The sequence below is a fragment of the Lindgomyces ingoldianus genome (genome assembly GCF_010093535.1).
Source record: "Lindgomyces ingoldianus strain ATCC 200398 unplaced genomic scaffold BDR25scaffold_42, whole genome shotgun sequence".
Classification (NCBI taxonomy): Eukaryota; Fungi; Ascomycota; class Dothideomycetes; order Pleosporales; family Lindgomycetaceae; genus Lindgomyces; species Lindgomyces ingoldianus.
The window spans coordinates 307,779-330,557 of record NW_022985203.1 but is presented as its reverse complement, the minus strand read 5'-3'; the positions used below and the strand labels follow the sequence as shown (position 1 = coordinate 330,557).

Sequence of the window (22,779 nt, the reverse complement as noted above, 5' to 3'; positions counted from 1 at the left end):
CTCCATACGTCCGGTAGCATTAGAGGACGTACAAATGTGGGTTGGTAGACATCAAATGGGTTCTTCCACCATAATTTGTATATCAATACGGCGCATATAGAATGTGCGCAAGTGTTAAGCTGATTTTATAAGCCACATGCTCCTAAAGGCGGGTCTATTGCTTACCTCAAATAGACTGGTTGGGAGCGGCTGCGCCAAACAAGCTACACACGCCAAATAAAACTCACTAGATTGCCAAAGGATGAAGGTTTTCGCCAGATCGTCTGGCTTGGTCTTGTCTTCTATCTGGGACTCTGGGATATTCAGAAAAAAGCCGGGTCTCCTTTCTATAATACTCCCGAATTCTTGGAAGGTTAGGATCTCTGTGTCGTGTCCGGAAGGAAGGCGACGATGGCTTGGGAACCGTCTGTGCGGATGCGAAAACTGCCCATGATGAGAAAGTCCGCATGTACGATCATCATCAATCTTTCATTACTATATGCTGATAAGGACTCTCTTCATAATGTGGAGCTTATTGTAATAGAGTGTGACCTACATTAGAAGCTTTAACTATCACCAAGCTTTTTAAGAATGCTCAGGTCCCCTAGAGTTGGTACCAGACGGTGAAAGCGACAATATTTCGCGCAAGAAGACCAAGAAAGAGCCATCCAAGTTTCTTTAGCAGTCGATGCAACCACTCACCAAATTAAGTGTAAGTTCATTCATTTAACCTAGGAAAGATTAGGTGGACCACTCTCCATACCCACAACAAGGCCGTAGTGAAGCAGATAGAAAGGAGACCCATGTGTCACGACTAGTCGGCTCCAAATATCACTTTCTGGTGACTTCCAATTCGTCACTAAGGATGAGTTGCAGCATAGAGAGCTGCAACAAGAGCCTCCGACAGACACCATATAGGAAGGTGAGAATGTCGTAGATCTGATGTTCGTGCCAACAGGACTTTAGACAACAACCTGGTGGTTAAAGAGGCTCATTTGGAGATAATTTAAGTAAAGATCTTGCAATGAATGACTTAGGCCGCGAGATGCCTAATGCTCTTCAGCAACTCCTCAAACCTCCATCCACGCTTCTAAATATTCGCCGCAATGGACATGGCAATAGCCACCAAGGAAATTCATAGCGACTAATCGGCAGGATACTCTTCCAAAGGATGAATTACTATCATATTCCTTCTTTGGTTGAGTTCTTCATGGCCTTTAAATTATAGTAGAGCGCGTGAAAAGTGCCCGGTTTTCATTCCCCATAGAGACAATTGCCTTCAATTAATGAGTTGGGTATCATTCAGAAGAAACGAAATGAGAAGAACTAGGCGTTTCCTGCCTGCAACCACCACCGACGGCAACTCAATCCGCACAGACCTGTCCTCCTAACCAGAATCCGCTCATCCACAGCAGACCCCAAGTCGGCTGTGCGAAACTCCGAAGTACCGCAGGACCAGGACACGTCCCCGTCAATCCCCAACCTAAACCGAAGATGGCCGCGCCTAGAACGAACTTCCAGTCGGTATCCTTAAGTGTCTTCTTTGGCAACTCGAACTTCTCATTGAAGCACGGAGGTTGGGTAAACCCTTTTGCTTGAATTTCGATCAAATTGGGCAAGATGCCAAAAATTATGACTAGGCCCATTGAGGGATCCCAAGCCTTGAGGTTGGGGAAGGAGAGGAAGGAAAGCACTTTGCCGGGAGATGCCATTCCAGTGATGTGTAAGCCAAGTGCGAACTCCAGACCAGAGAAGAATTGGGTCGCGAGACGTGCCGGTGCGTCTGGATTGAATTTGCAGTCTGTCTCTGAAAAGCTGTCGATGAGCGGCGGTAGAAATTGAGCAGCTAAGATGGTTCCCGCAGTCAAGACAACGAGCGATATTATAGTTGCAGTAGACGGATAGGTCGGGGTGTAGCAAGGCACTCCAGCCTCACAGACGTCTGTGAGAAGAGATGGATGTGCAAGATGGTGTGTAATCATGGCAACTGGGAAGAAAGTTGAAACGGCGACAATCGAGCGGCCACTGAGGCGAGATAGACCACAGAGCATATGGCCAGAGGTGCAGCCATTGGAAGCCTTTCATTCATCAGTGCCTACATTTAGGTTACTTTAGAGAGTGCTTACTTTAGTCCCCCACCCAACAAGTGCGCCAACGCCTACGGTCACTAAAGCGGCTTGTATTGTGGTTGGGACTGGAGGATATGCTCGGAGTAGTTCAGGGAGGAACATTTTTAACGGCAAAAGACTTATTGCCATTCCAGCAAAGAACGAAGCCATTCCTTTTGTCGGCGCAGAGAGTATCCGGCGCAGGAATCCCGATGCTCCCAGCACACAGCCATTCTGGAAGAGAAGAACGCTCGTGGCTTGGTGGAGCAGGACTGCTCCTAGGCTCGTTTCAACAGGAGTAAACATGGAAGGGTTGAGACTAAGATAGTCAAAGCAGACAATATGATTTACAGTAAACAGTTGATGGTGATGGTATTGCGACTTCAAGACATTTAAGAACGTCATTCACACGGACAGGAGATACGGAAAGCCATAGCGAGATCAACAACACTGATTACATAGTGGTGCTGGGCAAAACATGGGTCGCTGAACCGAATCCTCAGGCGACCTTGACAAAAGCAAGCAGCCGGCGACCCTGCATGCCGAGGGGCAGCCATGGCCCTGATGGCGCAGAAAAGGGTCTTGACACGACGGTGGCGAAGGAATGAATGATAAACAGCGAATCAGGTCCGTTGGGAATAGCGTATCCGGCATGCCGAGCAGTTGGACACGCGGTGGCGGAACCCGAGCTATCGGCAGCTGGGACGTTCCTCGCCGACAAAGGCACTCTCATCTCCACCTCTCCTCATTACCGCCATGCTTCTTTCATCTTCTGCGGTGCGGCTTCATGAGTGCTGTTTGTCCGTATCGTATTTGTTCTCAGTTTCACCATTTGCATACCCACTCTTTGCTGAGTAACGACTGAGCGCGCGCATGGAGGAGGCGTGCACATCATCCTTCGCCCGTGAAGGTCGGCGAGGTGGTGGAGGGTACGAGCTCCAGCACAGGAAGGGATCACTGACTGAAGTCGGTCCGCAAGTTATCAAGGATTCACCAAAACTGTAATCAGAATCTCTAGATTTCTAATTCGAGACTCGTAGGGACGGGCACGGAGCATCGAACTCTTCCAGAAAAGTGGCAACGGCCAATATTGTTCTCTTCAATCAGAGTCTAGCATGCATATTAACCTATTCTGTGACCTCTCTTCGACATTCTCGAGATGTGATGCTGCACCAACCTTTCCTAGTTCCTGTTCTAAGACTCGGTTCGACTTGCATGTTCAAGCTTCACCAGGTCGCCGACCTCACACATTAACGCCGGCATTGTCAAATGAAATGCAAATCCCCACGTATTCCTGTCGTTTATGCGTCCTTTTGTGCCACAATGCGCACTACGAAATTTGAGAACGCCTCCCCGTTTTTCCCATACGCCGCTGTCATCATGAACGATGATCCTTCTGGAAGCTGTCAGACGCCAGTAAAGAGGCAAAGATTGCCCATGCGTCGGCTTGGTGGACCTTGGAACATGTGAACCGGGTTGAGGGACTTCATCTCTCCGATGCTGAATGATATATAGGTGGGTATGACGCTCGCAGTTTTGTGTGCCTCTCACGTGATTCACCCCTGCAAGTGGTGGACATTATCTCTGCGATATGCAAGCCTCGAGCAACGCACATTCTCGTACCACCTCCCGAGATCCTGCCGGCGACATAAGCAAGCTTGCTGGCGAGGAAGTCGCCGACCTCCCCACCGTATCCTGCTGTCCACCTTTTACTTCTCACGGAGCCCCCTTGATTGGTAAAATCTAAACAGATCTCATTCCGAGAGGTTCAGGGGCGGGGAGAGGACTCATGGTCTCTCGGTATTCCACTCTCACCACCGGAAGTCGTCGAAGAATGGCTCACAAAATTCTCGCCGAAGCGATCAGTAATTACATTCTTCTGTCCAGGCTTATCCTCGGGGGATTTTGATAATTAAAATTCTAGGTGGGTAGTAGCCTTTCGTTACAAGGTCCTTCCTTCCCGCCCTTTTTCATACAAGACCTTTTTTTGCTCCGGCACCAAAAGCCTCCGGAACAGTTGAATCTATCGTCGGGTTCTCGGGCAATCGCAGTCTTCTTTCTTAGTCAGATGTTAGCTTAAGCTGTTACTTCGGCTTGTTCTAGAGCCGGAACGACCGCAGAAGTTGTGTTCACCGTTTATGTCCGGGTATTCGAGTCCCACATTCTCATTGGCTGTCTTACTCTAGGCATTCGTACGTCATATAGTTTTACGAAAGGAAATGTAACAGTTTACGCAAGGATGGTTCCTATTATGTTGTCACTTACCCCGGTTCTCAGTTTAACATTTGTATGGTACATGTTAACTATTACTATTCAAATCTTTCCTAATTTCTTCCTTCATTTCCCAATATGCGACTCCTAATCTACCATTGCCGAAAAACTTCAAAGCCATTAGTGAACGCGATCACCAAATAACCACGCCAGGCCTATGGAAGCCCACGAACCTAAACTCTACACCGATCACATATCCGGCTATTCTGCATCCCTTCTCCTCTCCTCCCAACCTCTCTAGCCTGTGTCCGAGTCCTCCATGAGCTTTCTCATCGCTACCAAATATGCCTCAAAGTTAGACATTTCCTTCCCAACTCTCCAATACGCGAAATCAATAGGTTTCCTCACTCCTATCCACCCATCTAGTGCCTGTGGCAGCTTCAGGTCAACTGAATACATTCCTACTCGAGTCTCGACGTGCGCTTCCGCGAATATTAGGGTAGATAGCTTGTCATACCGAGAAAGGCAGGATATGGGGTTGTGTGAGTTGATGTATTTAAGAGAGTATACGTGGAAGAACGCAGAATATGTTTTGAAGTCGGCGGGCTCATGGAGGTTTTCGATGACAGCACTGGGTGAGGCGTTGTTAGCGGAGGATGGAGGGATTGAAAAGTCTATAGAGGAAAGCCTACGGATTATTAGACTGTGGGTGGGAGAGGCAACAAGCGTTTATATGGATACATGTGCGATATTTTATGGGAAGGGGGGGTTTCAAGGCTTGAGAGGGTTCGTTCGGTGCTTGCCGGTGGCTGCATTTAGTGGTTGCTGCACTCTTGTTTTCTTCGTTCCCCCCCTTTCTTCTCGAATACATAAAGCAAGCTCGTTCATTCATCTTTGTAGTTGCTCCAATTCTTCAGTCTCTGCCTCAGGACATTGGAAATTGTTTGCTGGTTAAGGAATGCCCTATTATAAAAGAAGACATATCGCGGTTAATGTCTGGTCCTAAACTCGTCCTTCAAGAATTTTCTATGGAGCCGGGTAGCTAATTTGTGCCGAAATATGAGCAAAGGCGTTCATGATTACCAATGGCGGTTAGCATCACTAGTCCTCATAGGCAATTACGCGTTTCCTGTGCTAAGGCTCTTCACATTTTCACCCCCGGGACAGCCTGCGAATCTCTTAGAACTGGGTGGTGGTGAACAGGTAAGAGTAGTCACAGTCTTGGCTGCGTCTTTGCAATTCCGTACTGCCCAACTTGATTTTTTTTTGAGTTTTGAAGGGGACTATAATGATTGAGTAATCACAGTTTTATTGCTCGATATAAGAAGTAAGCTATGTTTTTTTACCTGCCTGAGAGTAGCACTCGCAGGGGTAGTCCTGCGAAGGTTAGAGAAAGATGAGGGGTTTATATACACCACTGCGACATCGGGAGTAAATGAAAGGAGACACCATGTCATTGTTTGAGCACTTTTCCAACTTTTATTCACTCTGTCAATTATGTATCACGGGTAGGATGTATGAGTCTCCATTCACGAACTTTGTATCCATCGCTGCTCTCCTCTCTTGCTCTAACAAAGTGCTAAAGATGGCACAAATTCTATGATATGAGCAAACATTTTGAGATTGCACATACGAGATAAGGTTTCTATTTGTAGTCACCATGTTGCCTCAAGAACCCACAGTCTCGTAAACCACTCGCACCTGATCTGCATCCTTCTTCCGAAATATCATTAAGATGTCGCAATCATTCACAACGCTATGAACATACTTCTACATCCATGCCAAACTTTCTCCGTCTACTCTCATAGGACGTATTTGATGTCCCTGCAGCAACCTCACTAAAACGGCGACGAACTCCACCTGCGAGGAACTTCCGCTTGGGACTATTTTGCGGCCTGGGGGAAAATATATAATCTGTGCGCTGGTGTAGATATTGCTTCCTTGGGCTTGCCAGGTAATGAGCCAAGCGAATCACATGTGGCCCATCGCGAGGGCCACCATGCAAGGAGATCAAGCCAGTACGGGGATAGGTGTGCATCCTTAGCACGCTGCCGAAAATGCCAATCTGTCGAGCTAGTGCGATTGTTTTTCCATTCGCTTCGAACGTCTACGGCTATGCATTCTTCCATATCGGAAGAGACATGATAAGTGGGGAGAGTCTCAAGCTGTATTGACAATATGATCCGCAGATGTGTAGGCTGAAGGAATCTGGAACTTACCAAGACTGCGTGGTACCTGACTAACGCGAGCAGACTCCTAGGAAGCTTGAGGGCGCGGTGTCGAACGAATTCATCTACGGTTTTCACATACTTTCTCTTGTCAAGAGTGAGCACGTATTATTTCGGGGCGGCATAGAGGATCCGGTTCCTAACCCTATTTCCTCTCCCTGTTGGATTTTGGGACCTAAGCACCAAGTGAGAACTAAATGCAAGTAGTGGATATCCAGAGTAGAGTTCAAGCTAGTGGAAAACCGAGGATGAAAGCGAGAAGTTTGCTATAAAACCATCCCGATCGCGGGGTTCCCAGGCTTCACTACAGTTCCACCTCTCTCTTCCAAAACTAAACGTAAATCCTTCATCATCATATGAGAATTGCTAGAAAGGTAAATGTAGGCATGACGTGGTACTTCGTTAGAGCCCAACTTAAGCTCCTGCCAGCTCTCGTTCTCATGCGGTAGCATGGTTTCCGTTCTCCACCCCGTTAGCCAAAATAGGTGCAAGACCAAATGGTAGTGAAGAATCGTGGTAATAAGGATCATCGAATCGCATGCTGAGTACTTACGACCTAGCCTCCCTAGTCTCGTCTTCATCGTCCAAGTGCTTTTACGAGAGACTAAGCACCCCTCTCCCCCTGCCTCACCTAGAGGTATATAAACACCCTTACATTTCTACAATTCTTTCCCCACTACTGCGATATAGCTCAATCTGGCTTGAAGATAAAATCCTCTCTCATGAGATATAAAAATCACCTGACGATTGCGACAATGTTTCCTTGCCCCCGCTATTCCAAAACTAGGAAGACTTGCAATCTATGAAGCCTTGCGAAGCCATGACAGTAATTGGATGCTTAACACTGAGCTACTTTGCTGGTGACCAATTTACGGTGTGCCATGCTTCCTCCTGGTCGCGCGTATAGATCTACCAGACTTTCCACTTATGAAGGCTGTGGTTATTTCGCGGTCATTTTTCATAGCATAGTCAGCCGAAGATTGGTTTCGTATACATAGAAGTGAGGATTGAGCAATCACATATGACTGGAGCAAAGGGACTTTTGTACATGTCATCCCTACATTCGTCTGTTCGGATGAGGTTGTTGCAAGCGGCGGGAGCACGAGCCACGTATCTGTCCTCTTGGCTTTATTACAGTTATATTGCATGTCCATACTAAAGACGTAGTGTAACAAGTCAAAACTACTAGGAAGTTGAGGTCTTTATCTATTCACAAGGCAGCTAACGGGTCGATATGCCCACCATTAAAGCACTTGTACCCAGATACTTCTACGTTGTCTAAACTTACCCGGCTGGTTTTATTTCACCCCAAGACGCCTATACTGTGTCTATTGGCTATGTCTTCAGCGTACTCGCCGCCACCAGAATCGCCATTGCAGTCTTCTCAACATACTCCTGTGCAAGCGTAAGATTCCCCGCCGTTACCGCCTCCGTAACCCCTGGAAACGTAGCCGGTGCATATCCCGTATCCAAGCCCGGCGCAAAAATCAAATTCTGGAAGAACTCTCGTCCAGGAAGGCCTCCCTGGCTTGTAAACCCTCTGGAGAAGTCTCGCGCTTTATGATTGACGACGGTCAAAAGTTCGGAGTTCTGTGTAGTTAAGGCGAGGGAGCGGAGTGTATTGAATTGTTGTGCCGAGGCCTCGAAAACGGCCAAGGCGTATCTCAGGGGTCCGAGGTCGAGAGTACTGTTGGTGGAAGCGATGGCGGTGTTTAGATTTTTGAGGTAGGTTGTCATTTCTGGGGTGTAGTTGGCTGGTTCGAGAGGAAGCGAAGCATCACTAGCTATGTGGTAGAGCAATAGAGTCAGGTACTGGCCTATAGCTTTATGCGTAATAAATCCGGGGTCTCCAAATGTTGACATCCAATGAAAACTGTCATAGTTGGAATGATAGTGATAGACAGGATCAGTTGGACCTCTTCCCGCGCCTAAGTCAATGGATCCAACACCGCGGTGTAGGAATGACGTGTAATCACTCCCACTGCCGAGTACTCCTACTTCGCCGTCTTCTTCCATCCAGACGTCGTACATGGTACGGTTTGTAGTGCCGCGATAGGGCCAAACAATCTTTTTCATGAGTTCGGTGCTAATGGCATGGAGATCGGGACTAGCTGCTATGCCAGGTATGGGACCGGAAACGGCAATGTCGACATTTAGGTACGAGACAGCCGCAGCCTTGAGCCAGGGCATGTATTCTTCCACCCACTCTGTGCTTTTATTTGTCAGTGAATGATTATACGAGGCAACGCTATAGACTACTACCTACCTTCCAACAAGGCCATACTCTTCCGCGTCCCAGCTGCAAAGAACAATGGTTCGTGTTGGCTTCCAGCCAGTCTCCATGAGCTTGCCAAACGCTTTAGCTAGCTCAATCAAAACCGCTGATCCTGAATTTGGATCCGCTGCACATAGTAAGATACCATGTTTGATCAATGAAATCCTCTAAGGACGTTTGGTAAACTCACCAGCACCTCCCACAATCCACGCATCACGATGATTGCCGACAATGACAGCCTCGTCCTGGTTTGTGCCATTGATAATTCCAACAACATCCCAGATCCACGTCATTTTGTCCTCCATTTGGTTGCTCATTGTTAGGGTAGCAGAGGAGCCTTGTCCAGTATTATACTGAACTCCTGGAATTGCACCCACCCATCCCGTACGATTCACCAATGTTCCATTCGCCCCGTAGCCATTTAGTGCTTTGAGGATAGGCTGAGCATCTTTCCAAGATATTGGTAGAGAAGGAATACGAGGAACACTAAGGCTTATGTCTGCTCTCGGAGAATCCTCCTTGGATGTATACCCGGGGGTCGTCGGATCACCTGGGTAGATGCTAAGAAACTGTACGCTGCCTCTCTGAACGGTCGTCGGATTTCTTGCTGGGCCATTTGGATAGGCAGCAACTCCTTTCGCTTCTGTTACATTTCCATCGTCACTCGGGTCGGAAAAGATGACGCAGCCAATCATTCCGTGCTCTTGCGCATTTTTGACTTTGAGCCCTCGGAACGGACCACCATATTTCGCCAGTGCAATTTTCCTTCGAGCTCTACACCCAAGGCTTTGAGGCGGTTAAAATCCACCTGTTGTCCTCTTCCGACGTAAACGTATTCAGCAGACGCGTTTCCGGAGAAAGAATAGCCGTGAAACGTCGGGATCCGATTTGGGTAACTAGACACTTATTAAGTCCTGGTTTATGCTGCTCATTAGAGCTCTGTACCTTGTGGTATCATCCTCTGGAAGCACCGCTTCTTGCAACGATGGAGTGAAAACAGTTCCATTTGAATAAGTGAGTTGAAGAGAATGAGAAACGGGATAGTTCAAAAAGACATCTAGTAACCATTAGCTGCGAAAGGAAGCCGGAGCGAGCGCGAGCGCACAGTATTCGTCCAATTTCGAGGTGAACCCAAACTCGGCCCATCGATCCGCTGTCCACTGAGCCATAGTCCTATTCCGACCTGCAACGTGGTCCCCATGAGCTAGGATATTTTAGTACTTCCCCTCTACTCTTCAAAAAAAAAAATTTAATCTTGAACGCACTGTAGTAGTAGGACCACGTCGAGATTGAAGTATTGTCAAATGAGTCTATCAAAATCTGCTCATTCCGATCCAGGACTGGAGGGAAGGTGACATTATTAGCTTGTCGTTTTACATGCTTGTGAGGATAATTGAGTGTTCGCTCGCGTTGGCAGGCATGTGCACCAAATGTGGCAATTAAGACTAATATTAACTTCATTGTCGACACATTGAAGAACAGGAAGGAAACATGAATAAGGAAGTAGTGAGAGTGAGTGCGGTAACGAGGAAGAAATATGAGAGAAGCGGTAGAACAACATTGATAAGGTTAATGGGGCGAGTTACACTAGTGACGATTCATGCCGGCTATCTTGGAGTAACGGAAATGATGCCGTGGAAGTGGTCCTGCCAAAGTAGGTTGGCCTTTTGGGAATAAACAGCTTACCCTTGCCAACAGCTTCAGGCTCCATTCGGGAGGTTGCAAGGCCATTTACGCGGGGCTGGAGTATTAATGTGGCTTGGCATTCATCACGACAGTGATATGCAGAGGGGCAGGCGATAAACATCTCCCAAGGTCCAGATACCAGCCCATTCACCCCGCAGTGGACACGAGACGTACAGCGTCGGCAGATTCAGGAAATGCTTCTCGCATTTGCGTACTTTATTCAGGACCAGATCCTGGGAATGACAAGGATCGGCGGTGACAGGCTGAGCGACTGCACAGAGCCGGAAGACGGGATACGGAATACGTGCCGAATATCAAGAACAGGCTTGAATGGAAGGTCGCGCACATTTAGCGAGGAGATGAGGAAGTTAATGAAGCTGGGAGAGCAATGAGGGATGTGTGATGAGCGCGGTGAGGTTGAGCAGAGAGAGATGGTGGCGTTGCCTGTGGCTTGTTGAGCGATCCGACTATTCCCGTTCAGGCTGGCCAGCGGAAAAGCAAAGAACAGATCCCGGCCAACCATTCTGGCGGCCATGATGCAGCCAAAACACGTCAACAGCAGTCAGAGGCAGACTCAAAGGGAGTCTGTCACAAACAGTACTAACCACTAACAATCACAGCACCAGCTCTTCCCGCCGGCAATCACCACTCTCTCTCCTCTTCTCCGCCTTCTACATGCATATACAGCTCCTTCCATCCCATTGTCACCATGTCGGGCCTCTCAACCACACCGCGCTTCCTTCCCCCAATATCTCCCCGACGAGCCTCATCGCCTACAATGTCACCTGGCCGGCGGATCGGAAGAACGGCTGGGGGCTCTGAGGAGAGCAATCTTCGCGACATGTCCCCGAGCACCACCCTGCGAGCTTTTACCGAGAAACCAGTCCCATTCGATACCACGCGCGACGAGTACAAGATCTTCGCTTGCATCGAGAATCTCACGCCGGCAGAGAGAGACTTGGGTGCGAGGGTCGCAAAGGCAGCGCAACGACTGAAGAGCTGGTGTGAGGAGATCGACAAGTGGGGCTGGTCAGGCACCTTTGAGCAGCCCAGCGAGGCCTACCGAGAGACACGCAGGAGGAGCGTAGAGGCGCACATCCGGGAGCATGTGAAAGACTCGAATGGAGCTATTGGCAGTATTGGTCCGCTGGAGTACTGGGGTTCGCTCCTGTCCGTTGAGGTGGAAGCCCACGAGGCCCGCCTTGATGAGATATCAGAAGAGCTTTTAACGTTGGACATCGAGGAGTTGAAGGGCCACGTCCTGGATATTCATGGTCCAAACAAATCGAGACCTTCGTCGGCCGGATATGAGGCAGTGCGACAAAACTACACCCTCATGGACGACTTCTCAATCATACTCACCCAGACGCTCATTTCCGCACTACCGCATCATTATCAACTCGGGGAGCGACTCAATACATGGACCGCGCGTGTTTCCATCCTCCGCGAAGCGCCACACTTTCTATCCGATCTCCAAACCTCGCAGAAGGCGATGCGGCTCGGCTGGGAGGCACTCGAGCCACCAAAGGATCTCTCAGACACCTCGTTCAACAAGTGGAAGGAGGCTGTGGGCACCATTTCGGGCGTACTTCAAGGGAAGGTTGGAGATCTGGGCCAGCGTCTTGACCGCATGCTAGATACGCTCGAAGGACGAGATGACTGCTTGCCGGACGAATGGATTGACAACTTTGAAGGGCTCGAGGCAGATTATGGGCAATGGGCACACGTCTCGCGAAGGAGAATTATCGAATTTGACGTTCGGAGGAAGGTGGAACAGAATGGGGTTGAAACCAGAACTGGTGAGGCTTCCGAGAGGCTTCACGCACATGCCGATCACGGCAACACAATGGAGCCAAAGAAGGACGAACCCGCGGCGATAGAAACAACTGAAGAACCTGCACCGGAGCCAGTAGAAGCAAAATATATTAAGCTCCCGAATGTCGAACAACAACGGTCCGTCACTGCATTTAAGACGGCGATCCCTGAGGCACCTAGGCACCAGTGCCACGCAGAAGTTGACGAAATAATACAGGAAATAGCTTCAGACCATGTCCCATCGAGTCCTCTTGAAGAGTCGGTATTCGAAGAAGGGGACACGGTTGTGCACAATGATTTGCCGGAGAGCTCAGAAGATCCCCTTTCTTCCAGGTCCGAACTGATACACTTTCGACCCAGATCAATCAGCCCCGTGTCACTCCTTGTCATAACTACTGAAGAACAAGTCGATGCTATCGATCTACCAGACATACCTCTGACACCAAGATCTCGATGTGGCAGCATTGGCTCAATTTCCTCGAGCATCTCGTTCCCTTCCAGTCCCCCCGGCACAGTCGAAGAATCCCCTTCTGTGCGCAACGCAACAAACCGCCAAGCCAAACCACCGCCTCCCGCGCTCAATGCAGCAATGGGGAAACGCCGTCCTTTGAAGCACGTAAAGGAATCCGCAATCGACAACACCCCGCCCTGGCCGCCAACCCAATTCTCCAAGCACCTGGCTCCCAACAGCGCGGAAGACCTGGAACGCAAGATCTCCGATATTCTCACTACCATTCCCGCCCATATTCGCCTGACATCAGGACCAGAACCCGATGCGCCGGAGGTGAAGCCGGGAGGCAGAGTCACTAGCAAAGGAAGTAAGGGATATCTTCGTGCATCTCGCTCTGTCAGCGGCATGAAGTCCCCCCAACTTACCTTGTCCCCTGCAAAGCAAGACTTTGACTCTGCTAATGCTGCTTCAGGCCGAAGGTCCTCGGCGGCTTTGAGAGGCGACAACGATATCAAGCTTTATCACCTGACGCAGCCTGGTAAAGAGCATCCTGTCAAACTCTTTATCCGTCGAGTCGGCGAGAACGGAGAGCGCGTGATGGTGAGAGTCGGCGGCGGATGGGCTGATCTCGGCGAATATCTTCGGCAGTATGCTGAACATCATGGACGGCGCACTGTTAGCGAAGGGAAATTTGAGATTCTAGGTATCGAAGTCAAGAATCCGGAAGTCGCGCCACCCAGACCAGAAAGTGCGATGAGTAGGCGAGATAATAGTCGACGGTTTAGCGTTGGGAGTCCAAACTCCACACCTCAGAAATCTGCCGGCGTAGGCTTGTCTAGAGATGATGCGAGCTCCAACCTTCCAAACATCACAAACACTCCTGCTGGAATGAGCGCAGAGACTTCAGCCCCTTCCACAGGTTCTTCCAGGCACTCATGGACTGGAAATGAAGTTGGACTAGCTGGTCCGAAGTCAAAGAAATTAGATCTGAGTGGCGAGAAATTAGAATGGATCGAAGGAATGCTGAACAAGGCCCGCACAGCTAGCGGCAACATGACGAGTGCGCCGAGATCTGACCACACACCTAAAGACCCCCAGACCGACCGAGCAGAGAGTCGATCTGAGAGCAGGTCTGGAGCAAGACCTAAGCCTGGCTTTGGTGACTTGGGCAAGATCGGAGGAACCAAGCGCGTCTTCATGCGAGGTGGCGGGTTGGCTGAGCATTGAGGAAAGGTTGAGTATCTCATACTCCGAAGGACGTTATATTCGATTGCGTAGTTGCTTACGCTTTGTCCGTTGGAAAAATAGAAGGAGGGGTTGTATGGTGATATCATGGCATTGGCATCAGCGTGGAGTTTCATACCCTCGTCTCTTTTTTATCTAACACCTTGTAATGCTTGTTTCGTTCATCGTATTTTTTTTAGGCCTTTCTTTCTGCGAAATTGAGATCGAGGGCTTCTAGATTGGATTTCGTGGGATGAGTCATGATATGAGCATTTGTGGTTCTCAAACGCCTTAGATAAGCGGGCCTACAGGCATATATATAATAGGAATTCTATCTCGTCTCTCAATCAGGTCGTCTTTGCTGCTATTGGTGTCACTGCCGTTTGTTCTTCAGCATCTGAAGGTTGTTCCAATCTCAAAAGCTCCAATGCTCGAGACCACTCAAATATCCAATCACATGGCTCTCCATTGGACGACTGCTCGCACCTGTATAAACACCGCTTTTTGGCATTGCTTCATCTCAACACAACCCCCCAACTCAGCCCACCCAATAAAATAAACGATCCCTGATTTACGGATTACGCGGGCTACAGAGTTACAGTCCATGACATAAAACGTCTTCAGCTAGACGGTATATCGTAAACCCGAGCTCGTGAAACTATAAAAATAACTACAAGACGATCAATGTGCGTTGTCAAGCCTCTCGAGAATCAAAAAGTGGAACAGTCGTGAGACATGGTCGTGGTGGCCTTCGGGGAAGAAATACCACTGAAGTCGGATGACGTGTTTGTGGTGTTTCAGAGAGAAGGAAGTGATGTACAATAGTACATATGCGCGGAGGGTTATTCCTGGGAGCAGCTGCTTGGTGGTAAAAGAAATTTGCTGTTATTTGGTTGAAGACGAACACAAGAACCAGGATATGGAAGCGACCGCCAAATGGCGCCAACATCATTCGTCATCATGAGCCTTATTGGCTATCTTTGTTTGGGCACGAATACCCTCCCGAAATACTCATGGGCCTCTATCTCGATCGTGAAAGTTGCCGGGATTTGTAAGTTGGTGGCTCTGAGCCTCCTTGTGACTTTTACACTTGAACGTCTAGTAGATGCCAAGCTTTGTAGTTTAACAGTCCTAAACTAAGCCTTAGCATATTTGAGTAAATTTTAAGATAGATTCTTGTACTATACATATTACTTAGATGATAAGAGAGTAGTAATATGGAATGTACTTAACTGCCTCGCGCCTCTACCATAGATACTTTGCTGATGCCGTTGTTCCGCTAGTTCTTATAGCTTTGGGTCTATAAAACTGTACGTAAGCTAATACAAGAGCGCTCTACTAGTTTAGCTATTAGTTAAATTATATGCAGCTCTAATTTGAAATAGCTATTACTACCGCCCTAGCAGTTAGATTTATGCCAAACCGTTGCTAACTTAAGGACCTCTAATTACAAATTGAGATTTGCAATAAATATCTGCTTAAATTGTAACGAACGAATAAACAAAATTTTTACTGGATAGTTAGTACTTTGTCTAGGTACTACCGAAAATAAAAACTACACCAATGATATCTGCTAATAGAGAGTTTGTACGATACACACCTAGGTTGTGGGATCCGCTCTCAAGTGTCTATTTGGGGTCAGAGAAGATTGAACTTCTTTTAGCTGCATGGTTTGGCAGTGCTCACTGAGCTATGGACTAAATGCTCTCAAAAATCGACGCCGAAGATTTTGAAATCTAGTTCTACTTCTTCTTATGCTGGCTTCTCGTCTTTACTGTGGACAAAAAAAAGGCAAGCCTTCCTCATAGACTCCAAGACAGGAAGGCCACGGGTGGAAGCTCGATGGGTCGAGTCCCTAGTATGTATCCATATCGTTTGCTAGACGGCACAATACCATTACCGAGATGGGAAACAGTCCTTTGTTGAAAATTTAGAACTATGTGAGGGAGGGATTGTGATCTATAGACACCTGGAATTTGCAAGATGCCACTTTGGATATGCATAGCTCCCTTCTGCTGTTCGTCCTAGACTCCTTACGGAATCGCTTCCCCTTCGCTCTAAAACGAGAATGGTCTTCTTGGATGGTTAGAGTTGAATTGGGCATCTAAAAACAACTCCTCAACTATCATTATGCGATTTCTGGATCACCGCAGGGCGCAAAACCGTATACCCCCACACTACGGACCCCCGAGAATAAAGGAAACCTCAGGACATAGTATCTGGATTTTGGCGAGCTCCCGACCAAAAGCTCCCTATTCCTGGACCCCATGCTTTTCGATGGTGCGGAGCTTTTTAGAAATATACATGGCTGTTCGTCATGGAGAAAACGCGCGAGTGCTCGAATTTCATGGAGCGTCGGTTTTCTCGTCAGCGAGAATCTACGCTTAGTTCTTGAGCCTAATGACTCGAAAAATACATTCCTTAACAGCAGTAAGACGATAATAATATTGAAAGTTGGGAAAAGGATGCTAATGAGCGGGAATCGTAGGGTCCACATTCTGGATATATCTCTTTTATGCCCCGGCGCTAAATCCGCAGTTTATACCACATATTCACACTACCTCTGAGTGGGTAACCCTCGTGCGAAAACAAGGCAGAACGTACTAGCATACCAAATTCTGTCACTGAACATGCCTCGCCTACCCACAGCCCAAAAAGGATGCCAGAAATGTTGAACCCAAAACCACCTCAAAATGGATTTTGTGAAACTCCCGGTCTTTGTCACTTTTGGTCTTCCGACGAACCGGGAAAGAGCATACGTTTTGTTTGTTGACTAATATAGGGTGACTATCCAAGCTAGGCACAATAATGTGATTTAGTATCAGCTCGTTTGTAACCACCTACTAAGTCACCCGTCGCCTCCCCGCAACCTTACATCACCAAAAATGAAGGGACCTAAAGACACCATGTTTGATTGATGTGATTGAAATATTGGGAAAGTCAGGGACTTTTGGGGTTTATATGGCTATGAAGGGGATTTCGCTTCGGGACTGATGCGGTATTGTGGATTTTAAGTTTCTTCAACTGCTCTTAGATGGTTGCCTCTGGGGCGAAAGTCAAGTCACGTGGTAGTTCATTCACCACTTCCTACCTAAGTACTTTTGCGTAATGCCTTCATTTCAACCTTGCGACTGTCGCTCACCGCTCAATTGTGCGTGGATTAGAGTTGTTTGAGAGCAAGCACATTCGCAACAGCCCCAACCAGTTGAATCATTCTTGCTTGCTATCTTGATACTCACTTCTTTACCTGGGTCAGAGTGCCTTCCGTCACCAATGGAAACATTCCCCTAGGAAAGGAGAGCAACCGAAATGGGGAAGATGCGCTAAGCGAAATGCCTCAAGAAGGTGCCAAATGATGAACAGTACGCTTTACTAGTTCCTTCCCTTTGTCAACCAGTAAGGCTCAGTTGGGCTTTTGGGTCTGCTACGACGCATGTTAACATCTTTAACTTTTCATTCAGCCTTCTCACTACATCGCTAAGTGTGCGATTTTACTATTCTTTCTGACATCGTTTAAACCTTCTTACCAAGCTATTCATTTCAAACCGAGACGGCTGCGAAACTGACAGCGCGCCACCTTCACGATGTCCGATGATACCTTACACGGCGATGACCCCGAGCTCAAAGCGAAAAAGAAACGTAGAAGGGGGACGAAAGGGGGGAAGAAAAGGAAGAAAGGGGGTGATGGAACAAATAGAACAAACAGAATGAACGGAATGAACGGACTGAATGGAACGAGCGGCACGAATGTAACTCCAACCCTTCGGAATCCACCACCCACAACACCCACCAAGCTTCTGCCCGAAGGACACATCCCCATTTCTCAAGTTACCCTGCCTATTGTTCAATCGTTCGAGGATCGCCTTGAAGAGTACAGCCGAGAACTACGGAAGGATTTGGAGCAACGGCGGAAGATTGAAGAATACCTGGACGGAAATTATCGTCAAGGATTAATAGTGCGGATATACCGGGAGCAGCTGAATAAATTAACGGAACGTCTTAATACTAGGCTAGATGAGATCAATTCACTGCGACGGGAGTTGGAGGTGGCCAGTGGTGTGCTTCACGGTCTTACGCGGTCGTTTAAAGAGGCTCAAGGGGATACGGAGAAGGAGAAAGAGAAAGAAAGGGGGAAGCAGGTAGTGGTGGTCGATATTCGGGAGGAGGGGGATAGTTTGGGCGAGGGAGAGGAGGACGGAGAGTCTGATGGCGAAGATGCGGAAGGAGAAAAGGCAGAAAAGATGGGGACAGGCATAGTGACAAAAGAGGACACAGTAGGAAGGAAGGAAGAGGACCGAGTTATCGAGGAAGAGGACGATGAGCAGTATAGCGGAAGAAACCTTTCGGAGATGATAACGAGGCGCCTTGAATTAATTTGTACGATGGGGGGGCAAAATGGAGATCGCAGGCCCTGACCCCATGGCGGAAATGAATAGGTCAACCGGGATCTTAGAAAGGATAGCAACTTATTACTGTGTCTCTAGGTTGAAGAAATAAAGTTTTTCCCAAGTCTCCATTACCCTAGTACCGCGATTTGATATGCTACGCTGGTGAACACTTCTGGTGTGGTTGACAGGTGCTGATCTATCCGTAGGGAAATGCGATCAGATAGGTAGATAAACCCTTCTCCGTCGTCTTTTTGAGCTCTTAGCCTCGCAACATCCGATACCAGGCTGTGAAACATCAAGACTATGGTCGTATACGCGTAGAGTCTTATGGATACTTGTCTATGGGTCATCCAGCTTGTTTTCTTTGCGAAGGAATAAAATACTTCCTTGACTTACTCATGAGTGGAGGTTTCCAGACTGCCTCCAGTCCCTCCAGCATTCTCAAATGGACAAACAACAGTCTCATTCGTCTGGATTCAAAGCTCTGGCTCCAATCATAAATCTTTAGGCTAAAACTCCCTGGATAACGCCAAATATGTGTCGACTAGAGGACGGGAAATAACATTCGTTAAGACCGAGGACTGTGAAAGAAATGGTTTAGACAAGGACTGGTGAAAGCGACCCAGTCGCGGTGGCGTTAGGGCCTCCCCGATTGCCCAACCCTTGGATAGCTATGAAGAAGTCAAAGCATACGATGCACGAGCCTGGTAGCGTGCATAATTGGCTCGTAAGTGCACAGATCCAGTTCTCATACATTTCCATGCCTGATCCTTTTTGAACTGACGCATGGATCTGACGCATGGATCTGACGCATGGATCTATCGTGGCCTCACAGAACACTCTTCGTCCATAGCCTTTGATTTCCCAGTCTTTTTGGACTGCGGTTTGAAGTTGTGGAAGTAACGTTCTTGAGATGGGAGAATTGGAGGAAATAAGAACACCTTAAGGAGATAGAAGGTGGCCGGACACCTGTGCAGCTTAATAAGCTAACCAAAATTAATGATACCACTTTCCTGCCCTCAGATCTAATGGCATTTATACCACCCACGCCCGCTCTGATGTATGTTTCCCACTAGGTTCTCTAGGGCTGCTACAATGATACCTAAAAGATGAAAATTTAGACCTCCATGAAACCACGACAGACAATAAAATAATTGGTTGAGCGCTCAAGACTGTGGCCATGGCGGCATTGATGGAAGTTCCGAAAATCATAAACAGAGAGCCTCGAATAGGATTTGCAGCTGGATCGAACATCTTAAAATGATAATAACTGGCAATGTATGGTGTCTACCAGTGGCGAACTGCACATTAAAAGAAAGGGGGTATTCGATGGGCGATGACGGAGATAAGCATTCGGAGAAAAAGATACATGTGATTGACGAGGGAAGCTAAAAATTATGTGGGAGAGATACTTGAGATTGATAAAAGCCAGCAGGACGGACATAGTAACCATGAGAGAAGGCATGGATTTTCAATACAGGTAATTTATTCGTCGCTTAATTGATATTGGTTAACCTGGAAATCCCAATAATCTTTGCCTTCTTTGAATCTAGTCTCTGTAATCTCAACTACTTTGAAGAACTGCATTACTGAGAGCATGAAGCCTGGCACAGCGTACCTAAAAGCCGGAGATCACAGAAACGTATCGCGTTACAATTTATGAAGTAATCCACACCGGATTCATATCGAGAAATGTCTACGGAAATCGAAGACTCATATACCTTCTTTGATATAAGTGAGAGGTGCTTGATCACCGGAGCTAATCACGAGCACCAGCTAATTTATTCAACTTCGATTTTGTAGAGGAGGAATAACGCCTAATGCTGCAACTTCATCCAACCGCTGTCGGGGCCGAAAGCCATTTGTACCGAAAGTGAATGCAGTCCTACCTTAATTCGCGGGGGATCGTCAAGCAGATGAGAAAATCTCCTAGACGCATGAGGCAAGGCGCTGCAGACGCAGCTTTCTGCATCCTTCAAGCATGACGGTTGGAGGTCGGAGAAAGGCGAGTATTCAAACAGGGCGTTTGTTGGGGGAATGGCCTTCTGGTCGCATCTTCAGAGAATAGAGGTCAAACGACTGGGAATATTGATGCACGGCGTAAGAATGTGGCGTTGGGCAGCAGAGAGGATCTCGCGAGGCGGTTGTGACGAAGACCGCTTCAACAGCCAGATATTCCCATTGGTTATTGCTGCAGGATGAAATCGGGGAGACAGGGTAATAGGAGCCGGAGACGTCATCTCAGTGGATAATCAAATGTGACCTTCGTTCAGCACGCATGGCCGAAGTAATGCCATCTCTTTACGACAGGCATGGCGTGAGGTTCACTGGACGTGGAGGAAGGCTTTGACAGATAAGGAGAGACTATCCAACAGGAGGTCTCTGGCCAAGTGATGCCATCTGAGCGGTGAGAAACCGTTGGTAGGAGGCGAAGAAGGGTGATGAGACATGTGTCCGAGGAATAAACTTCGTGCCGCGATCCCTCCCAAATCCTCTCCAATCCCCGTTGTGCCCACCTTCCGCGCCCCCCCGGTTTTCCAACACAGAGAAGCATACCGTCTGACTTGGGATCGGGCCGCATCCGGAGGGTAGCGGAAAAGTGGGGTTGCGATGCCTTTTGCAGACTGCGTCAGACGGCTGATCAACGACGGAGCGTGCTGGTTTATTGAAAGGAAGCCTGGCCCACCAGCAAGAAGGGAGATAGGAGACGCTTATGTCATCCGCTTGGAGAACTCCGGACCCTTCCTGAAGAACGCCTTGGTGTTGGCTGAGCTAGAGAATAATGAGCTGACCTTGATTTTCGAAACAGCCTGAGAGGTTTACAGTGTCCCAGTATTTGTACCACCAACCTGGTATTAGCATTATTGCAAAATGAATATCAATAATCCTTGGACTAGTGAGGTCGTGCTCCGGCGCAGCGCTTCCCGTTCCCGTGTTGAAGATGGCCGAACTGGTAGCACAGCATGAAGCCCAACTCCGAAAGCTGAAATGAGATCGTGGACGGTTCACCACGATATCAATATGACACGAAGGACAATCGCGGCGTAAGCTTCAGCATCCTAGACATTCGAAAACAGAAATTGCCGCCTCTTACCTCGATGATTCTCTACCAATGATGCCCCTCCGACCAAGACGCACAAGCACTTCAGCGCCACCGCCGATTCCGATTCCTTCTGGCCCGAGCAGCGTCAGTGTCACTCACCTCAGCCTCACCAAAAACAAATAACGCCAAGGCTAGGCGGAAGCGGGGAGAACCGCTGTGCCCTAAAACCTCACGCTTCTCAAGAATCCAGAACTGGTCGATCTATCTTTGCAGAGAACATTTCGTCGCTGGATCGGTCGAGAGAATATGAGTCAAGTGAGCCTCAAGGTAAACGCCGGCGTCAATGAGGTCCGGGCAGCTGCAGGACACAACAGAGAGCAATGGGATAGGTTCTATGTGAGTACAAAGGGATAGGATGTCGATACGTGGAGTCAGAGTCTGACGATATGCAGTTCATAACCAAGGAGGAAGCCAGACAACTCTCGGAAGCACACCCAAATTGGACGAGGTGGATCCATATTCCAGCGAACGTGAAGGACTCCATGTTAGAGGGGATAAACAATAGGCTGGTTGCAGAAGGCATCCCGGCTGTGGAAATGATAATTTTGAAGTGGAGAGTCTCACAGCTCCTGAGAGATATTCAACGAAGATACAGTACGTAGGGCGTGTCGCCGTCTTTATATGCATACCCTGGCAGATTAGCATATATATGCATGTATAGGAGCTAATTATAACGAAAACTTAGCCGAAGGTAGTATGTTGCCCTCCGGGATGGCAGGCTCAAGTTCCGGGTCCCAAAGTCAAAGCCAAGCCCAGCCAGAGAGTAGCATACAGCAATTGCAAAGTACGCAGCCTACAGCCTCGCCGAGCGGCAGCATGCAGCAGTCGCAAACGCAGCAACTAGGACATTCTGCAGCTCACATCCAGAATCAAGCCCAGCTGGGGAGTGTGCAACAGCCACAAAGCAGAGAGGGGCCGGGAAAGGCTGCAAGCGAGCCGCGACCGCCGTATGATCCGGTAAGAGACATGTAATCCGTCGAGGATAGAGGCAAGACTATGGGGACAACGCGTTATTGGACACCCTCTGTCGAGAAAAAAGAGTTGAATCTGCTCCATTTGCGGAACACTCGAGTCAGATATCCAACGCAGCCGGAGATCGAGGGGTGGACACCATTAAGGATGAGCCACGAGGCGGAGGTAGGTAAGGTGTAGGCGGCACAGATGTCAGGCACTTCTGATATTCTGTAGACCAGGACCCCACAAGTCGTATATCCGCAAGACTGGTTGAATCTAGGTGTCAGAGCGATGGACCGTATTCAGAATGACAAGGGGTGGTCCGGCTGGCTGCAATTACGTGGAAGGGGCATAGTC

At 48.3% G+C, this 22,779-nt stretch overlaps 4 protein-coding genes across 4 annotated transcripts; 2 read left to right on the top strand and 2 right to left on the bottom strand.

Moving 5' to 3' along the window:
* Nucleotides 1-1,343: 1,343 nt before the first annotated feature.
* On the bottom strand, nt 1,344-2,393 carry BDR25DRAFT_241306 (YeeE/YedE family integral membrane protein-like protein; the record flags this gene model as incomplete). Its single annotated transcript, XM_033685739.1, has 2 exons — nt 1,344-2,057; nt 2,106-2,393. 2 exons carry the CDS (start codon nt 2,391-2,393, stop codon nt 1,344-1,346), a joined length of 1,002 nt encoding a protein of 333 aa, XP_033541777.1.
* A 5,468-nt stretch (nt 2,394-7,861) lies between these two features.
* BDR25DRAFT_337284 (glutamate carboxypeptidase 2) lies at nt 7,862-10,262 on the bottom strand (the record flags this gene model as incomplete). Its single annotated transcript, XM_033693175.1, has 7 exons — nt 7,862-8,738; nt 8,793-8,928; nt 8,992-9,528; nt 9,582-9,697; nt 9,747-9,858; nt 9,907-10,005; nt 10,067-10,262. 7 exons carry the CDS (start codon nt 10,260-10,262, stop codon nt 7,862-7,864), a joined length of 2,073 nt encoding a protein of 690 aa, XP_033541776.1.
* Nucleotides 10,263-10,292: 30 nt separating this feature from the next.
* BDR25DRAFT_361154 (uncharacterized protein) lies at nt 10,293-18,392 on the top strand (the record flags this gene model as incomplete). The annotated part of the gene is made up of 33 exons (XM_033696371.1): nt 10,293-10,455; nt 10,500-10,578; nt 10,617-10,742; nt 10,776-10,824; nt 10,895-10,933; nt 10,969-11,074; nt 11,108-11,267; nt 11,292-13,957; nt 13,993-14,044; nt 14,102-14,120; nt 14,178-14,225; nt 14,329-14,465; nt 14,571-14,615; nt 14,677-14,705; nt 14,738-14,788; nt 14,888-15,054; nt 15,582-15,614; nt 15,641-15,808; nt 15,837-15,891; nt 15,943-16,061; nt 16,131-16,141; nt 16,177-16,257; nt 16,313-16,514; nt 16,571-16,741; nt 16,797-16,885; nt 16,922-16,980; nt 17,034-17,072; nt 17,153-17,228; nt 17,269-17,322; nt 17,375-17,396; nt 17,439-17,458; nt 17,509-17,563; nt 17,598-18,392. The coding sequence occupies 33 exons, from the start codon at nt 10,293-10,295 to the stop codon at nt 18,390-18,392; spliced, it is 5,985 nt and encodes a 1,994-aa protein (XP_033541775.1).
* Nucleotides 18,393-21,714: 3,322 nt separating this feature from the next.
* Nucleotides 21,715-22,070, top strand: BDR25DRAFT_241467 (uncharacterized protein; the record flags this gene model as incomplete). Its single annotated transcript, XM_033685744.1, has 2 exons — nt 21,715-21,804; nt 21,861-22,070. The coding sequence occupies 2 exons, from the start codon at nt 21,715-21,717 to the stop codon at nt 22,068-22,070; spliced, it is 300 nt and encodes a 99-aa protein (XP_033541774.1).
* Nucleotides 22,071-22,779: the final 709 nt, after the last annotated feature.